The sequence below is a fragment of the Paramormyrops kingsleyae genome, chromosome 1 (assembly GCF_048594095.1).
Source record: "Paramormyrops kingsleyae isolate MSU_618 chromosome 1, PKINGS_0.4, whole genome shotgun sequence".
NCBI classification, from domain to species: Eukaryota; Metazoa; Chordata; class Actinopteri; order Osteoglossiformes; family Mormyridae; genus Paramormyrops; species Paramormyrops kingsleyae.
The window spans coordinates 34,436,472-34,453,174 of NC_132797.1; the positions used below are offsets into that span (position 1 = coordinate 34,436,472).

The following is a 16,703-nucleotide window of genomic DNA, read 5'->3' on the forward strand; positions in this document are numbered from 1 at the left end:
AATTTCCAATCGTGCTAAAATCTTGGTGTCATTTTTGATTCATTATTGAAGTTTGAGAAACAAATTAATACTGTTGTTTTGGGGAGTTTCTTTTGGTTAAAGTCAATAGCCAGGCTTAAACCATGCCTTTCACCCCAAGACTTGGAGACAGTAACTTTTATCTCCTTCCAAATAGATTACTGCAATTTTCTGTACCTAAGCTTACAAAAAATCCTGGCTTCCTGGCTTCAGCTTGTTCAATTTCCCTTATGCTGCATTACATTGACTGCCTGTTAAGTTCAGAACAGAGTTTAAAGTTTTATCATTTGTTTTTAAGGCAAGTACATATTACAGTTACGCTACTTCTCTGGGTCTTAGGTCAGCCAATCAGCAATTACTGTTCATTCCGCATGCACGTTTGAAATCTAACAGCGACCCTGCCTTTGCTCCTCACTGGTTGCATGATGCCCTTCCATTGTATGTGAGATAGTCCCCAACCATCCATACTTTTAAATAGTGTTTAAAAACCTACATTTATTCCCTTTGGTTCTGTTTCATTTAAATTTTATCGTGACACAACATTTGTTGTTTTTAAATGTGCTATGTAAATAAAAACAGTTGCATGATAAGATGTGGTCATATATCACTTATTTATCATTTCTGACTGGAACTTGGATGAAGCCTCAGGTCACGCTTTGAGTCAAACTGAAGCAGAAATGCCCCCCTCCAGCTTTCCCTCATTATTGTGTTGCATTCAGTGTCTCCTTGCAGGACTGACTGATGGTAAGAAAGCACAGTCAGTTCAGAGGCAGGTGCAGACTGTCCTGCAGAGAAAACATGGACCTGGGCCTGAATTATGTGTAAAATTTGTCATACTCCTTACACTCATGTTGGGCAGTTTTGGTTTCTCTCACTAAGAGAGATGGTGGTGGCTTCCTGTATGTTGCTTTCATTGATGGGGGTGGGCCCTAACTTCCTCCTTGCGCCCACCTCACCTGACATGACAGAGCTCCAGGCACCCCTGAATGCTGACATCTGGCAGCCAGCCGGCTGTGGGTGACCATGTGGTGCGCTGTCCCCCTGTTAGCCAGGACTTCATGTTTGCATTCCTCAAAAAAGCTGGTGCTCTCTAGCTCACGGTGTTTCTCACTAATATTCCCCAAGACTGATGAGGCAATGAAATGCAGATCCTGCAATGTGATTGGGCTGCGTTACCAAGAAGCTGGCGGTTGGGGGATTTGGGTGGTGGGGGGGGGGTTGCGATAGAGTGGAAATCTGTGGTGAAAGAGTTAATTCACTGGCCCGGAAGGGGGAGGCCTGCACAGTGTCTGGATGTCCCTGCCCCATTTGGTCTCTGGGGGCCTTGACTGCCCCTGTGAGATCACAGGTCCCCACCCCCAATCCCTGAGGTCACTCTCCCCATATCCCCACCGTTGATTACTCGCCCCCCCACCCCCAGCCCAGCACCAGCACCCTGCAGCTGCACTTAATTTTAAACATGAGGGGAGATGGTCCCTCAGCAGGGAGAGCCCTGTTCTTACCTCACCTCCCTCTCCTGCCTGATATGGTGCCCCCCCCCCCCCCCCCCGTGCACCAACTGATGTGGGCACCTTCTGTAAGGCAAGGCAGGAAAGTCAGACCCACAAAGTGGAACCACAAACATCTTGCAAACTAAGTGCTAACTTTTTTTTTTGTCTCATTCCTGTTGCCATTGCATGAAGTTATTATGCAGCAAGATAGCAATGCTATGTAAGACTAAGGATATTAGCAGATGAGGCTTGTAAAATGAATACATTTTTTAAAATGGGTGTGTTTGCTCGCTCTTCCCATTCCAGGATGCGTGGCACTGGCTCAGAGAAGCCCCTGGTCCAGTGTGCGAGGTGAATGGCTTGCCCGTTGGCCCCCGTGTCGCCCCTTCTTTTGGAGGAAGAAGTCGAGCTCCCACAGCGTGGTTCAGCCAGCAAAGGTGAAACCCCCCTACCCTGTCCCCAAGGTGAGGATAAGCAGCGAGGATGTGGCCAGTCAGAATGTGGATGTCTCGTTGGTTCATGGCGGTGTCTTCATGTGGTCGTTCATGTCCTTTTCTTTCATTATCCTTCATGCTTCATATGTAGCCTCTAGTCACCATGAAATGTTCCTGTCAGGACAATCTATTCTTCCTGGGTTGGACGAATCAAGTTCACTTACCTTTACATCAAAATTTATGGTATTCCCCACAGGGGGAATACATATGGTTTTAGGGCTGGTCCACTACCAGCACTTTTTTGTCAACTCAAGAAGTGTTTTACTGATCTTTTTCAAACTTTGCAGATGTACAGACATAATGTATGAATGTCCAAGAGTGATCAAATTTTGAGACAAGTCATTATGAAGTTGTAGAACATAGTGATAGCAAAGAGAAGGGCAGTCACAGACATTTGATTTTGTTAGCAAAATAACTAAAAAAGTATTTGATCTTTTTCAAACTTTGCAGAGGAATTTGCAGAGAGGGAAAACTGCAACAGATCAAATCACACTAAAATTGAAGCGACACTACATAGTGATAGTAAAGAAAAGGGCACTTTTGACACTTGATCCTACTAGCATACTGAAAAGAAAAAAAAAGTATTTCAAGGATTTTTTTCAAATATTGTACATGACACTTCTGGATGTGATAAGTCAATATTATTTGATGGATCTTATTACTGTTTCACAGAAACATTATATGGATGAAGGTCTACATCTGAATTTGGAGACAAATTTCTCCAAAATCGAAGAAGTAGTGCTAGGTGGTAAGAGAGGAAGAAAGGGGCGGCTACAGAAGACATAGAAACTATTTGACGGATCTTTGCAGATACGTTATTTGAGTAAATATCTGGAAGTGAATAAATATTGAGACAAATCACACCAAAATTAAAGCAGTGCTGCACAATTATAGAGACGAGAAGGGCAGCCTCAGACACTTGATTTTGTTACCGCAGTAACTCAAAAAGTAAATGTTTCTCAACCTTTGCAGGCACATTGTATGAGACCGGACCTCTTCCCATTTTGAGATAAATCGCATGAAAATTAAAGCAACACCGCTTAGTAGCAGTAAAGGGAAGGATGGGCAACCTCAGAAGTCATTTGACCTTGGGAACATAATAACTCAAAAAGTATTTTATGGTTGTATTGTTGTGGATTTGATCTTATTACCGCTTCACAAAAACACATGTATGAACATTTAAATCTGATTTCATCTTTGAGACTAATCCCCCCAAAATTGAGGCAGCTCTAGGTGGCAGCAAAGGAAGGAAAGGGTGGCTGCAGAAGGAGACATTAAGTGGATATATTTTTACAACAGCAAAAACAGGGACACTGAAGTTCAGTTTATATACCAGATGGATATACAAAAGTATTTTGAAAGATTGAGGGAGAAGCAGGAGAGCGGCAGGGGAGCTGATGCTGAGGGAGCGTGCATGATTAAAACTGGAGGTTTACATTTAAAGAGATTATTTGTTTTGTTGTTGTCGTTTTCTTCAGGGTGGAACCTTCTAGATGAATGAGATAATAAAATTAAAGAAGCCTGTTTAGGTTTGGTGAAAAATTTTCTGCCCTCTATACGCGCTAATTCCTTCCTACAACCCTGGGGGCTAAGCCCCCCCTTGTCTTTCAACCCTAGTGACGTCCCTGGTACAGGCCAGTGTTTCTCAAACTGTGCAGAGCCAAATAATTGGGAGGGATTGCAGGATTATTTGCCAAATACCCTAACAAAAATTTAATAATTTTTTTCCACTGCAGTTTGTCAAAATTTATCAGTAGCAGTCTGTTATACAGTGAAATTTATCATGGAGGAATTTAGTAATATCACTTTTACACCTAGTCAGTAGTAGCACATGAAAGAACAGCCACAGGTGCAGATGTGGTGAACCTGTCTCTGTTGAGACAAATCACACAAAGCTGGGTTTTCAATAAAGATTTTTGAAAAGGTGGGGAGAATGTGTAGGGTAGGCTTGGGTGGTATTACAATTTCTCTTCCCAAATTTTGTCGTTGGGGACCCCCTGCTTAATTTCAAAATATTGGAATAGAATTACTTTTGAAAATATCGCTAAAGGATAGTGTGGTGCGGGGTGGTGCCGAGATCATCTGGGGATACATTGTTGATGTTCCAGCAGCATCTAGTTTATTAAGCAGATAATTTTGTCCAAAGCAACTTACCAGTGAGGCAGACAGTACATCACAGCAAACAGATGACAAGGATCCAACTTCAGCTACCAATGACCATAAATACATTCATGACAGTTCTCTCTATATATAATAGTAATACAGACACAAATGTTACTTTTCTCAGAATTCTTACAAAACAGTATGACGCACATTAGAGCAGAGTTCATCATTTTTTAAGGATCAGATTTAGAAGTGATGAAAAAACAGATTGAGGTGCCACTTTGTTTTTCGTTGACTTGTAATTTCTGTGTTGTGCTGTTTTTGTTGCACAAAGTGCAACAAGAAATCACAGGTGAAATGTCATTACATCATAGAGGAGTCAGAGTGTGGCGCTTTATCAAAGGGCTGTCGTTTGCTGCAAGGCCTGGCTCCAAATCATACCCAGTGGGGCTAATGACGCCGGAGCGGGTGGCAGCAACAGACCCCGAATTTGTCAATGCTCTGCCAGAAATCTCTGGAGTGGATCAGGCAGCTTTAAATCATGTCCCCTATCTGGGAGGAAGAGACACCAATGATCAGGATTGCATGAAAAACAGGCTCTTTCCCACCATACAGCTTTTGCAGAAGATGATGCAAACCTGCTATTGCTCTTGCAGACATAACATATCAGCCGTCAATTTTTTGCATGTCTCCCAAATTACAGTGGCAGCTCAGCTGTAGACAGTAACTTCTGCAGATACCCGTAACCTTCTAATGATCTAACTTTTTTGAGGTTTGTAACATTTATAATTTAAAGTCCTGAAATGTGAATCACAGGAAATGGAGATTGTGAATGAGGAATAAATGCAGAGGGGTGTTTGTTGCATAAGTACCTTAACTTGTCAGCTCCTCTTTGATGTTCAGAGCACCTTTGGCATCGGTTGCAGGAGCAGGTCTCGGCTTGGTTCTCCTTTTGGCTGTTGCTCGTTGGAAATTTGCTTGGAACTTTTTTCCCCAATTTATTTATGGGCAGCGGTTCAAGTCTTGCTAAATAGGAATCAAGTTTGAATTTTGGATTTGGGTTTCAGGTTAGTTTTGACCTGAGGCCATCAAGGACAAACAGGTTTGCATTCTTCAGGATAACCTTGGTGCCGTGCTTTGGTCCGGCTGAACTTTCAAAGCTCTGTTTTAACTCTGGTTTTTGGTTTTGCTTGTCCATGCTGAGGAGATGGTTTCCGGGATGTTCAAGGCTGAACTTTCAAAGCTCTGTTTTAAGTCTGGTTTTTGGTTTTGCTTGTCCATGCTGAGGAGATGGTTTCCGGGATGTTCAAGGCTGAACTTTCAAAGCTCTGTTTTAACTCTGGTTTTTGGTTTTGCTTGTCCATGCTGAGGAGATGGTTTCCGGGATGTTCAAGGCTGAACTTTCAAAGCTCTGTTTTAAGTCTGGTTTTTGGTTTTGCTTGTCCATGCTGAGGAGATGGTTTCCGGGATGTTCAAGGCTGTGCAGGAGTCTCACTTCATTCTTTTTTGTGAAATCTAGAACTTCAATACTGGATTATAGTTGTTTAATGTAGTTTTATTATTCTCTTTTTTTTTCTTACCTATTAATTTAGGTTTCGGAATTAAATAAAATGATTCCATATGTCCATCTTCCAAGACTCTTTATCCAGCACAGTGGAAGCAGTGGGTGCCCAGTAGGGGGCGCTCTCTGTGGAATGCTAGTACTAAAATGATTATTTTAGCATTTCCTGCAAAATATCTGTTCTGTGTAATAATTCACATTCAAAAAGTTCTAAGGTATGCAGTTCCCGATTTAGTTCAGCCCTTACCTACCAGGCAGGTGCTTCATCTTGGTGGGTCTACCCTCACCATAATGGTTAGAACTCTCTGCAAAGGTTCTGGATTAGTCCTGTCTGACCTCAGCAGCTTGGGCCGTTCTTCTGCAGAATCGCTCCTGGTTGTGGACACCGTGAGGTATTCTGCGTAATAGCTCTCTTCTTGCACCTTTGGTAGATGCATGCATGCTCCCACCTCCCTGAGGAAACATAACCCATAGCTATTTTCCCTCACATCCTGAACAGTTTCTTGGCTCGCAGGCATGTCATGATGCCGCTACCGGGACAGAGTACCCCACCCCTTTTTGCTTAATGGCATTAATGACTGAGTTTTTTGGACTTCATCCTTATGAATTTGCTTTAAAATTCCCTCCCTGTCCAGGGACACTTACACTGGGCTGGGATTTATTCAAAGAAACAAGTATCTGTGTCACAGTGGCAGAAATATGTAATATATGCATTGTGGTGCATATATTACATGCATACATTTGTATTTACGTTAATATGTCATTATGTTTGAAGAGTTTATGAGAAAGAGCAGTTTTTGTAGCCTGACTGTCTGACCTGGCAGGTCCCCATAGGGTTGGTGCCGGGTGGCTTTAACACAGCGGGGCGATTCTTCCCAGCATCACCGACAGGCACCTGGTGGGGTGGAGGGGGTGTCTGAGGTAGACTGCAGTATGGCTCAGGATGTGCTCTGACTGCCCCCCACCCCACAGGCTCTCTCCTATACTGTAAACGACCCCATTGTGCCTTCCCGTTCATGTACTATGTCGCTTCTCTCCCCCCCCCACCAGCACATCGTGAGGCCAGACTACGTGACGACAGGCTCTGTACCCGACTGGGGAGACTACATGGAAATTAAAGATGACGATCAGATCGAGGGGCTGCGGAGGGCCTGTCAGCTGGCGCGACACGTCCTGCTCCTGGCCGGGGGCAGCTTACGGGTGCGTGGGGGTGCGTGGGGGTATGTGTGTGTGTGTGTGTGTGTGTGTGTGTTTGACTACCTGCTTGCCTGTGCCTGCCCACACGTCCATGCATGCCGCTGGCTTTTTTGTTATTGGGTGGGCTGCCTGCACATGTGTGCCTTCCTGCCTGGTATCAGTTAACCTGCCTACAGTGATGGTTTGGCGTTGTGTACGGGTCTGTCTGTCTGACGCTGAGGGTAAAGTGGCCCATCGCAATGGGCGCGTGCTGTGCTGCATTGGCCCTCTGTGGCCTGCCGCCATACTTTACCGCGATTTATTCTCCAGAGTGCAGAGTGTGCGCAGTAAACACCAAAGTTGCCCCCGGATCCAGAGATTCCTCCCCCCCCTATAGAAGCAACAAAGTTATTTTCAACAACAAATCCATCATTGTGTGAGAGTTCATCTGAACAGACCATGGCACAGACCTCCGAAGGCAGGGTCTGCCTTGGGCCCCTGATGACATTTTTCACCGCATCTTAGCGTTTTCTCTCTCACTCTCTCTCTCTCTTCTCTTGCAGGTCGGCATGACAACTGATGAAATCGACTTCATTGTTCATACAGAAGCGATCAGAAACAATGCCTATCCATCTCCCTTGCATTATAGAGGATTTCCAAAATCAGTCTGCACCTCTGTGAACAATGTGGTATGTCACGGTATACCTGACAGGTATTCATAACATTATTTATTTATTCATCCATCCATCCATCCATTCATCCATTCATTCATTCATTTATTCATTCACCACCCCCCCATTCTGCAATCTGTATCTTCCAGGCTGGGGGTTTCCTTCTGCAAATATGATGGCACAGTTAGGGGCTGAAATATGTTTACCACGGTGTCTGGTGGTGACTTTGTGGGAGGAATGTTCCATTCAGACAGGGCAGACCCGCAGTTAATTCAAAATTCTGCTGTTAACTCACTTAGATGGGCACATAAAGTAAGTGCCCCCGCCCCCACTAGTGAGAAATATGAGTGTCTCAGAGTAATTAGCACAGTTTTGTGATGTTGCTTTGCATTCGGCACTTCATGCATGAACATGGTTGAAGGAGAGTCTGCAAAGCTTAGCATCCTATGACCGCTGCATGGCCAGGGTGCGAGTTCAGGTGCACAGTTTATCAGAAACTTTTTGATATCTTGCTGCTGCTTAATGCTATTTTGATAAAAGGAATCTAATCTGTTTGCGTCTGAACTGTATGAAAGAGCTGCATTTATTATGGAGTGATTCAGGAGTTTTCCTGTGTGATTAGAGAACCAGAAATACCTCTGTTTGTTTCCTGCTCTTAGAGATATAATCTTTTTTCTTGCCTTTTGGCCACCCTTTATATTTTATTTGATTTCAGCGAATATACAGATCTGACGATAATCTCTGTGGTCTCAGAGGATGGTTAAAAAGGAATTTGTTCAAATTGCCGCTAATTGGCAGCTGTCTGCTGCATTCTGTGTTTGTATTACGCATGGATTCTCATGAGAACCTTCCCTCCTTCTGTGTTTTGCATGACCCCGGCGTTTCAGCCGGCCCCTTCAAGATGGAGATATCATCAACATCGACGTTACAGTGAGTATTCTCTCATCCAGCGCACACACAAACATACATGCACAGTCCATGTATTCCTGTCATTGTGGGGACTTTCCATTCATTTCTGTGGGCATAACCCACAGACCTTTGGCTATTTTAGTTTTGTTTATTGCATTTACAAATTTTATGAAATTTGGTAGATGCATGCATTGGGGTTTATATTGTGGGGACCTGAAAAATTTCCCCATAAGCTAAAAAGTAACAGGTTCTGCCATTTGGTCCCCGCAGTATGGTGAATACATGCACACACGCACATGTCGTGTGTGTGTGTGTGTGTGTGTGTGTGTGTGTGTGTGTGTGTGTGTGTGTGTGTGTGTGCGTGTGTGTGTGTGTGCGTGTGTGTGTGTGCGTGTGTGCGTCCTTATTGGGACCGCTCATTCACTTTTATGGGAAAAATGCTAACACCAACTATGACAACCTTAACCCCCACCCAGCCCTAACCATAACCATAAGTAACCAAGCAAAATTCAAGAGTTTTTGCATTTTAAATTTTTTCATAGTAGTCACCGATTTTTATAAAATAGAGTTTTCCCTTTTGGGGACCGGTTTCCTGGCCCCATAAGGGAAAAAAATGGATATTTATCACATTATGGATACCCATAAGGATAGGTATACCCGCTCGCACACACACACACACACACGCACACAATGGCCCGTGTGGTATGCCTGCACTGTTCACACACGTGTCCATTGTGGGGGGTTAGCTACCCCACCCCCATTCTTCCTTCCTCACTCCTTCCAAATCTGCTACCATTGTGGCCGGACCCCCCCCCCCAGGCCAGTGTAGACCCTTGGTGGCGCTGTGTCGCGGCAAAAGGGTCGTGTAATAGCCTTCGACCGGCCCCTCTTTCCCTCTTCCCTTCCCTCACTTCAGATTGATCTTCCTCCTCCTGCCCATTATCTCCCCCATTATGGCCTCAATTATGGCCGTCGCGATTCCACACCGCGCTCCTCGGGATCTTTAAAGTCCTTGATGGTCACGGCCCCCCCTCTACGCCCTTTGCGCGTGACTCCCCGTGTCTGTGGCACTCTGGGAGGTGCTTTGTTGCAGTAAGCATGAGGTTGTCTGCCACAGAGGGACACGGTGGACAGCCAGTCCCTTTGGGACACTCGTGTGGGCTGATTAATGCAAAATAAAGCACCTCTCCCAGCGTGATGCTAATGTGCAGAGGGGACGTGCAGGTTGTTACGTGTTTGTAGTCTTCGTAGCGCAGCACACCATCCTGAGTGCTCTGTTATCCTCCTTTACAGACAGAAGCTCACCCTGCAGGTTTGAGAATTTGCCGTGTATATACTGTTATACTCAAGATTCAGCTGCAGCAATTTAATCCTATAACTGCATCCTGTCCCTGGCGTAGCCCGACTCGTGGCCTTGCTTCCTGGGAGGGGCTCACGATTCGCCGTGGATACGCTGTTATGAAAAATGGTTACCGCGGAGAAGGTTTCGGTATCCAACAGTGTGCGCACGGTGCATGCAAGCTTTGACTTGCCATGTTCAGCTGAAAACAAGTTGCTTTGTTATAACACGCATGTAGCGCATGGATGTCTCCGTCATGCATTTTTCATTAATTCTGCTCATGATGTAAAACCCTTCAGTGCTGCTGTTTATGGAGAAGCTGTCATTGAACCCAGTCATTAATTTCATGTGTTTGGTTAAGATTGTCAGCCATTGTCTGTAGTGCATGTAGAGCTATATTAAAAGGTTTTTTATATCATTTTTTTTTTTTACTGATATTGTTTCCAGTAATTTGTTTTCTGGAGAAGCATCATATCAAGCATAAGGGTCAGAATTTCAGGAAGAAAACTATCAAGTCGAAAAACAAACATCTATATTACTTTATTGGAGTTTCCATTCAAATTGACGTAACATTTATTTTAGTTGTTACTATTTATCCGCTCAGAGTAGCCTCATTGTGGTGAGAACCTCAGTCTTTTTGCATGTTCCCACTGCGTTTGCTAGGTGTACCTGGATGGTTACCATGGAGACACCTCGGAGACCTTCCTGGTGGGTGCGGTGGACAAGGGGGGGAGGCAGCTGGTCGAGGCAGCCCGTTGGTGCCGGGATGAGGCCATCGCCACCTGCAGGCCGGGCGCCCCTCTCTGCGTTATAGGCAACACCATCAGGTGGGAGTGACGGCCGGTTGACATTTAAACCTGATATACACGTTCGGAGCTTCCCAGCAGTGATGTCACTCGCCCCACCTGGAGGAAATGTCTCCTTGATTACAGTTCAGATGTCCGCAGTCTGAAAAATAAATTCCAGCCTTTGCTTTCACGATCTGCCCACGTCTCTCAAAGTGATCAGAAGATATTCCACGAGACTCTAATCAACCCTTAAAAGAAGTAGCATAACTGTTGGCTGGGCTTGTAAGATATTGGGTGTGAAAACAGGTATTAGTTTATTTTTTTACAGAGTGGAAAAAAAGCACTGCACTGGAAATAATAGCCAGTGAAGGAGCCCCACGCACTATAATTTCTCCCTTTTCGCCACACTGTGTGTCAGGGTTACATTCAAGGATCACTGCATCTCTGCAAGTGACTTTGATAAGATTTTTTTCCTTCTCTCCCCTTTAACAAAGGACAACATAAAAATGTGGGAATCAATTTTTACCTCAGAAGCCGAGACGGCAAGCATTGAACCCACCCACCCGATTGGCATGAAAGCGGAAAATGCGGATTGCGAGCGGACCGAACTTTAATGTACCTTTGTGTACGTGCATGCGGGGCAATTACCGCTGAAGCGCATTGATTTCTTTTCTGCAGCGATTGAAATTATAGGCTAGCTGCTCTGTGCGCGGGGGAATCTTGTCTGTCTCGGCTACGGGAAGGAAGTGTTGGATCCAACCCCTACTGGGAAACAAAAAGCAGTAATGAATCTCTCACTGTCTCTCTTGTCCGCCGGCATAATGGAGCTGAAATTTCAGTGCTGGCTGCGCTTTGCAAATGGAGAAGCTTGATAGACAGGAGTGCCTCATATTTGTGAACACCCGCAGTTTAATACACTCCACACTATCGCTGCTCTTGTTCTGTCTAACAATTTGCCCTGCAGTGTAAAGAAAATGGAAGGTACTGGATTACTTTATTATTCTTATTTTATTTTGTTTGTTCCCCCTCAGACGTTCTTTTGGGCTCTCTTAATGCTCATTCTCTCCTTTTTTTTGATTCTCAAGAAGCTTGGTTTTTTGTGATTCAGTACGACGCCTGATTATTGTCGACATCTCAGGTGCTGCCACTTTCCAATATACTCAGACTTCCTTTACACTTTTTTGTCTGCCCCCCTCCCTGTTTTTATACTTTTTGGGTGACAACTTTTTTTGTGTCTGTCACATGACCGTGTGACTCTCTATGTACTTGGTTCCTGTTATTTTTTTTATGATTTTAGCGTGGCTATAAATGTCTTTTTTTGCTCTCCATTGTTCTGCGGCCCCTACTTTGCCCTCCCCTTTTTGCGTCCGTTCCCCCCAACCTCCTCAGAAAGACCCATGAATGGGGGGAAAATTATCACAATTACTCATATAATTGAGTCGTCTTTGTTGCGGGTGCAGCCTTGCTAGCCTTTTTCCATCAGGAAAAATGGCTTCATTATGTGTTTTTTTTTTTAACCCCCGCATTCCCTGCCACGCGGCTCCAGCGAGGGCCTTTGCTCGGCATACTGTGGATCGTTAAGGTCACAGCAGGAACAATTATCCCAGCTATGGAAAGAGCATCCAGGCATTCTGTCTGCCCCATCGCCAAGCCCGACTGCACTGTCCAGCCCGGTTCTAGCTCACAAAGAACTTAAAAAAACCTTCAATACCCCACAAACAGTAGAGAGAGAGGAGAGGGAGAGGAGAGGAGAGAGGGAGCGGGAGTTGTACCAACATGACAATTTTCCATCATTAACACTAATGACAGGCACGTAGCTGGGGGGGATGGGGGGGATCGAGGGGGGCACGTAATACTGGGAGAGAGCAGCAAGGTGTCAGCTGAGTGCTGACCCCCTCCTTATTTTATGGTCCCTTAGCTCCAGACAAACACAAAATGGACTGGCATCCCCGTTCAGGGTGTCCCCTCCCTGTGTCCCCTGATGGACTGGCATCCCCGTTCAGGGTGTCCCCTCCCTGTGTCCCCTGATTGACTGGCATCCCCGTTCAGGGTGTCCCCTCCCTGTGTCCCCTGATGGACTGGCATCCCCGTTCAGGGTGTCCCCTCCCTGTGTCCCCTGATGGACTGGCATCCCCGTTCAGGGTGTCCCCTCCCTGTGTCCCCTGATGGACTGGCATCCCCGTTCAGGGTGTCCCCTCCCTGTGTCCCCTGATGGACTGGCATCCCCGTTCAGAGTGTCCCCTCCCTGTGTCCCCTAATGGACTGGCATCCCCGTTCAGGGTGTCCCCTCCCTGTGTCCCCTAATGGACTGGCATCTCCGTTCAGGGTGTCCCCTCCCTGTGTCCCCTGGTGGACTGGCATCCCCGTTCAGGGTGTCCCCTCCCTGTGTCCCCTAATGGACTGGCATCCCCGTTCAGGGTGTCCCCTCCCTGTGTCCCCTAATGGACTGGCATCCCCGTTCAGGGTGTCCCCTCCCTGTGTCCCCTGATGGACTGGCATCCCCGTTCAGGGTGTCCCCTCCCTGTGTCCCCTGATTGACTGGCATCCCCGTTTAGGGTGTCCCCTCCCTGTGTCCCCTGATGGACTGGCATCCCCGTTCAGGGTGTCCCCTCCCTGTGTCCCCTGATGGACTGGCATCCCCGTTTAGGGTGTCCCCTCCCTGTGTCCCCTGATGGACTGGCATCCCCGTTCAGGGTGTCCCCTCCCTGTGTCCCCTGATGGACTGGCATCCCCGTTCAGGGTGTCCCCTCCCTGTGTCCCCTGGTGGACTGGCATCCCCGTTCAGGGTGTCCCCTCCCTGTGTCCCCTGATGGACTGGCATCCCCGTTCAGGGTGTCCCCTCCCTGTGTCCCCTGATGGACTGGCATCCCCGTTCAGGGTGTCCCCTCCCTGTGTCCCCTGATGGACTGGCATCCCCGTTCAGGGTGTCCCCTCCCTGTGTCCCCTGATGGACTGGCATCCCCGTTCAGGGTGTCCCCTCCCTGTGTCCCCTGATTGACTGGCATCCCCGTTCAGGGTGTCCCCTCCCTGTGTCCCCTGGTGGACTGGCATCCCCGTTCAGGGTGTCCCCTCCCTGTGTCCCCTGATGGACTGGCATCCCCGTTCAGGGTGTCCCCTCCCTGTGTCCCCTGATGGACTGGCATCCCCGTTCAGGGTGTCCCCTCCCTGTGTCCCCTGATGGACTGGCATCCCCGTTTAGGGTGTCCCCTCCCTGTGTCCCATGATGGACTGGCATCCCCGTTCAGGGTGTCCCCTCCCTGTGTCCCCTGGTGGACTGGCATCCCTGTCCCTTCCCTGTGTCCCCTGATGGACAAACCCACCTGTGCCTTGTGCCTCCTGGGATAGGCTTCTGGCTCACCAAGACCAAGATAGATTAATGACAGCAGAACATATTAAATCTGTCTACATTTATTTAATATTCAGTTTTGAAATAAAGAGTCATGCACACATTACAATGCTTTGAAGGCCTTGCTCAGTTCCCTTGTTGCTGAGGGTACACATTTACTGCCAGACTGGCACAGACAGCAAGCCAGACAGAAGGGGGGGGGTGCTGGAGACCCTCAATTTACACCTGGCTTCCCCATTAGCCATGGTCACGTTAAGTGACGGGAGTTTATTGTGACACCTTTTTTGGCGACACTACTCTCCCAGGTAATCGGGTCGTTTTGGGACCAATTTCTGGCAGGTGGTCTGCTCTCAGCTGCCCCCCCCCCCGCTGCTGCCTGCAGGAGGTGTGCTTGATTGTAACAGCTGCGCCTTACCCTGTTTACTCCAGCCAGGCCCTTTCCAGGCCTTTTCTGACAGGAGCTCAAAGCTCAGATTTGTAAGCCATGTTTCAGGAGTTTTCTCTTCCTTTTCCCCCTCCAGTGAAATGGTCACCTAAAAAGGCATCCCTCCTCTTTTGACAGGTCGCTGTAATTTTGCTTATGTTCATGTTCTTGGAGGTCGATGTCAAATGTAGGCTTTTGGAATCATACCAACAAGACGTTTAATACAGCATGATCGATTGAGCATTTAATCGTTAAGTTATACCCGGTTATCCCAAGCCAGTGGGTAATGATGGGAATTCCCATGCTGCTCTCAGAGTGGTCTGCCCCATCCACCCTGAAACACTGGGGTGCGGGAGCTAGCCTGCACATGCACTTTATGATAACCCCTGGAAGCAGCTGTCTGACATTTCTTAATGACCCTGACCTGGAATCTGCAACTGTATAATAAAATCTATTCTGTTTTTCTGTTGGAAGAAAAATGTTTTAGAGGAATCTTATTTATTGAAATAAAGCTTATAATATTTTCAAGCATGAAGTAGCTGTGATATGGAAGAGCGCTTTGCAGCATTTCTGCCACTGCGTACGGCCTGACCATGGCTTCTCTTTGTATTACAGCCGGATAGCAGAATCCCACGGATTCCTGGTTTGTCCGCACTTCATCGGTCACGGAATCGGCTCCTACTTCCACGGTCACCCAGAAATATGGCACCATGGTAAGGTGTCAGCAGGACGACGTGTGTTTTTTATTAATGTAGCGGATTACATTTTTGATGATTTATGCAGTCAGTGCTGCCTTCGTTGCTCTTATTCTGCTAGTTTGTTGTGTCCGCTTAAAGAGGCCTTCTGCCAGTCCTGTCGTTGTAAGCTGGATTTCCCTCCTGTTAAACACTGTGGTATTTACAGTATGCACTCCCACCTGGAACTAAAAAGGCCAGCTTTCAGTTCAGGGCTTTCCTGTGTGATTGGCAAAGAATTCAGGGCCCACGACAGGAAGCCCTGTGTGATTGGTGAGGGACTCAGGGGCCCTGAATGGAAGTGCATGAGACAGATTGCCTGCTGAAGAAGACCCCTACCTGACCTCTGGATCCGGGGCTCCTCTCGCTTAGGTGGAGCTGGCCTATCTTGGCTACAAAATTCCTTTTATCCCCCTTTTTTTACATGCACAGATGGTCTCACATTCAGCTGGGGAAAAAAATGTGCCGCTAGATCTGAATTTCCGTAAGCAAGGAATTTCCAGCCATCAGATTATACACTAACAGTTAATATTAAGATTTGCCTCCACTTTGAATAGGAAATGCTCCATTTAGACAGAGTTGATCAACTGAGGACGGTGTTGTTTATGCTGGAAATTTCCCCACTGGCTATCCTGTGGAAAAAAATACCCCAGGAAGTATCCAGATCAGCCTGTAATTGTATAGGAATGTTCTCAACATGAGAACTTCTAATGTATGTCCTGAATGCAGAATGTTTTTGTTCAGGCTTTTTTTTTTTTTTTTTTTTACTTTTCCATCCATCCATCTTCCAACTTCTTATACTGGTCAGTGTTTGTGGGGGGGGCCTGGAACCTACCACAGGCGGCACAGAGTCACCAGGCAGGGTACGCACACTTGCTTCGGGTTTTGAATACCTGGGAGGAAACTTGAGTGCCTGGAGCGAAGCCCCACATCACAGGGAGAACATGCAAACACCACACACACGGGGTTCGAATCCCAACCTGGAGGTGCGAAGCCCCACATCACAGGGAGAACATGCAAACACCACACACACGGGGTTCGAATCCCAACCTGGAGGTGCGAAGCCCCACATCACAGGGAGAACATGCAAACACCACACACACGGGGTTCAAATTCCAACCTGAAGGTGCGAGGCAACAGTGATACCCCCCCTGTGTAAATGAGTAAATGCTTTCGTAAAAAAATCTCCTAAATATTAAGTTATTTTCTTTTCTCAACAGCTAATGACAACAACATGATTATGGAGGAGGGGATGGCTTTCACAATAGGTTAGTAACAGGTCTTCAGGTTCTGATGTATCCAATTGCGTAGTGAGCAGATCCTAAAAAAATGAAAAGCTACTCTGCCATCTTCTGTAGTTTAATTCACTGTGACATAGTCGTGACATAGGCGTGACACAGTCACTGGCTCAATGACGGAACATGGCCGCCACAATGGTGAGAATGTTCTGCTGATTGTGTGGTAGTTCTCTGCATCCGCCTGTAATTGCACATCAGATTTTATTTAAAATTCTGCTTGGCTCCTCAGCGTTAGAGTTGTACCATTTGGACGAGCATCCCAGAAAGCGATTGGAAACGACACCATAATGAAGGGGGAAAACAAAATTCGGAAAAGAGAAATGGCTACATTTACAGTACATCGAACTGTCAG

At 46.6% G+C, this 16,703-nt stretch overlaps 1 protein-coding gene across 2 annotated transcripts in view; it reads left to right on the top strand.

The window, feature by feature from the left end:
• The window catches only part of metap1d (methionyl aminopeptidase type 1D (mitochondrial)), a 36,043-nt gene that overhangs the window by 17,138 nt on the left and 2,202 nt on the right, over positions 1-16,703 (top strand). For both annotated transcript variants that reach the window (XR_011992388.1, XM_023805915.2), the window contains exons 2-8: positions 1,815-1,972; positions 6,717-6,866; positions 7,406-7,554; positions 8,401-8,443; positions 10,425-10,588; positions 14,935-15,032; positions 16,274-16,321. Coding sequence is in view for 1 of the 2 variants with exons in the window: in XM_023805915.2 (XP_023661683.2) it covers positions 1,815-1,972; positions 6,717-6,866; positions 7,406-7,554; positions 8,401-8,443; positions 10,425-10,588; positions 14,935-15,032; positions 16,274-16,321 (810 nt within the window). In the remaining variant the exon portion in view is untranslated. The remainder of the gene's footprint in view (positions 1-1,814; positions 1,973-6,716; positions 6,867-7,405; positions 7,555-8,400; positions 8,444-10,424; positions 10,589-14,934; positions 15,033-16,273; positions 16,322-16,703) is intronic.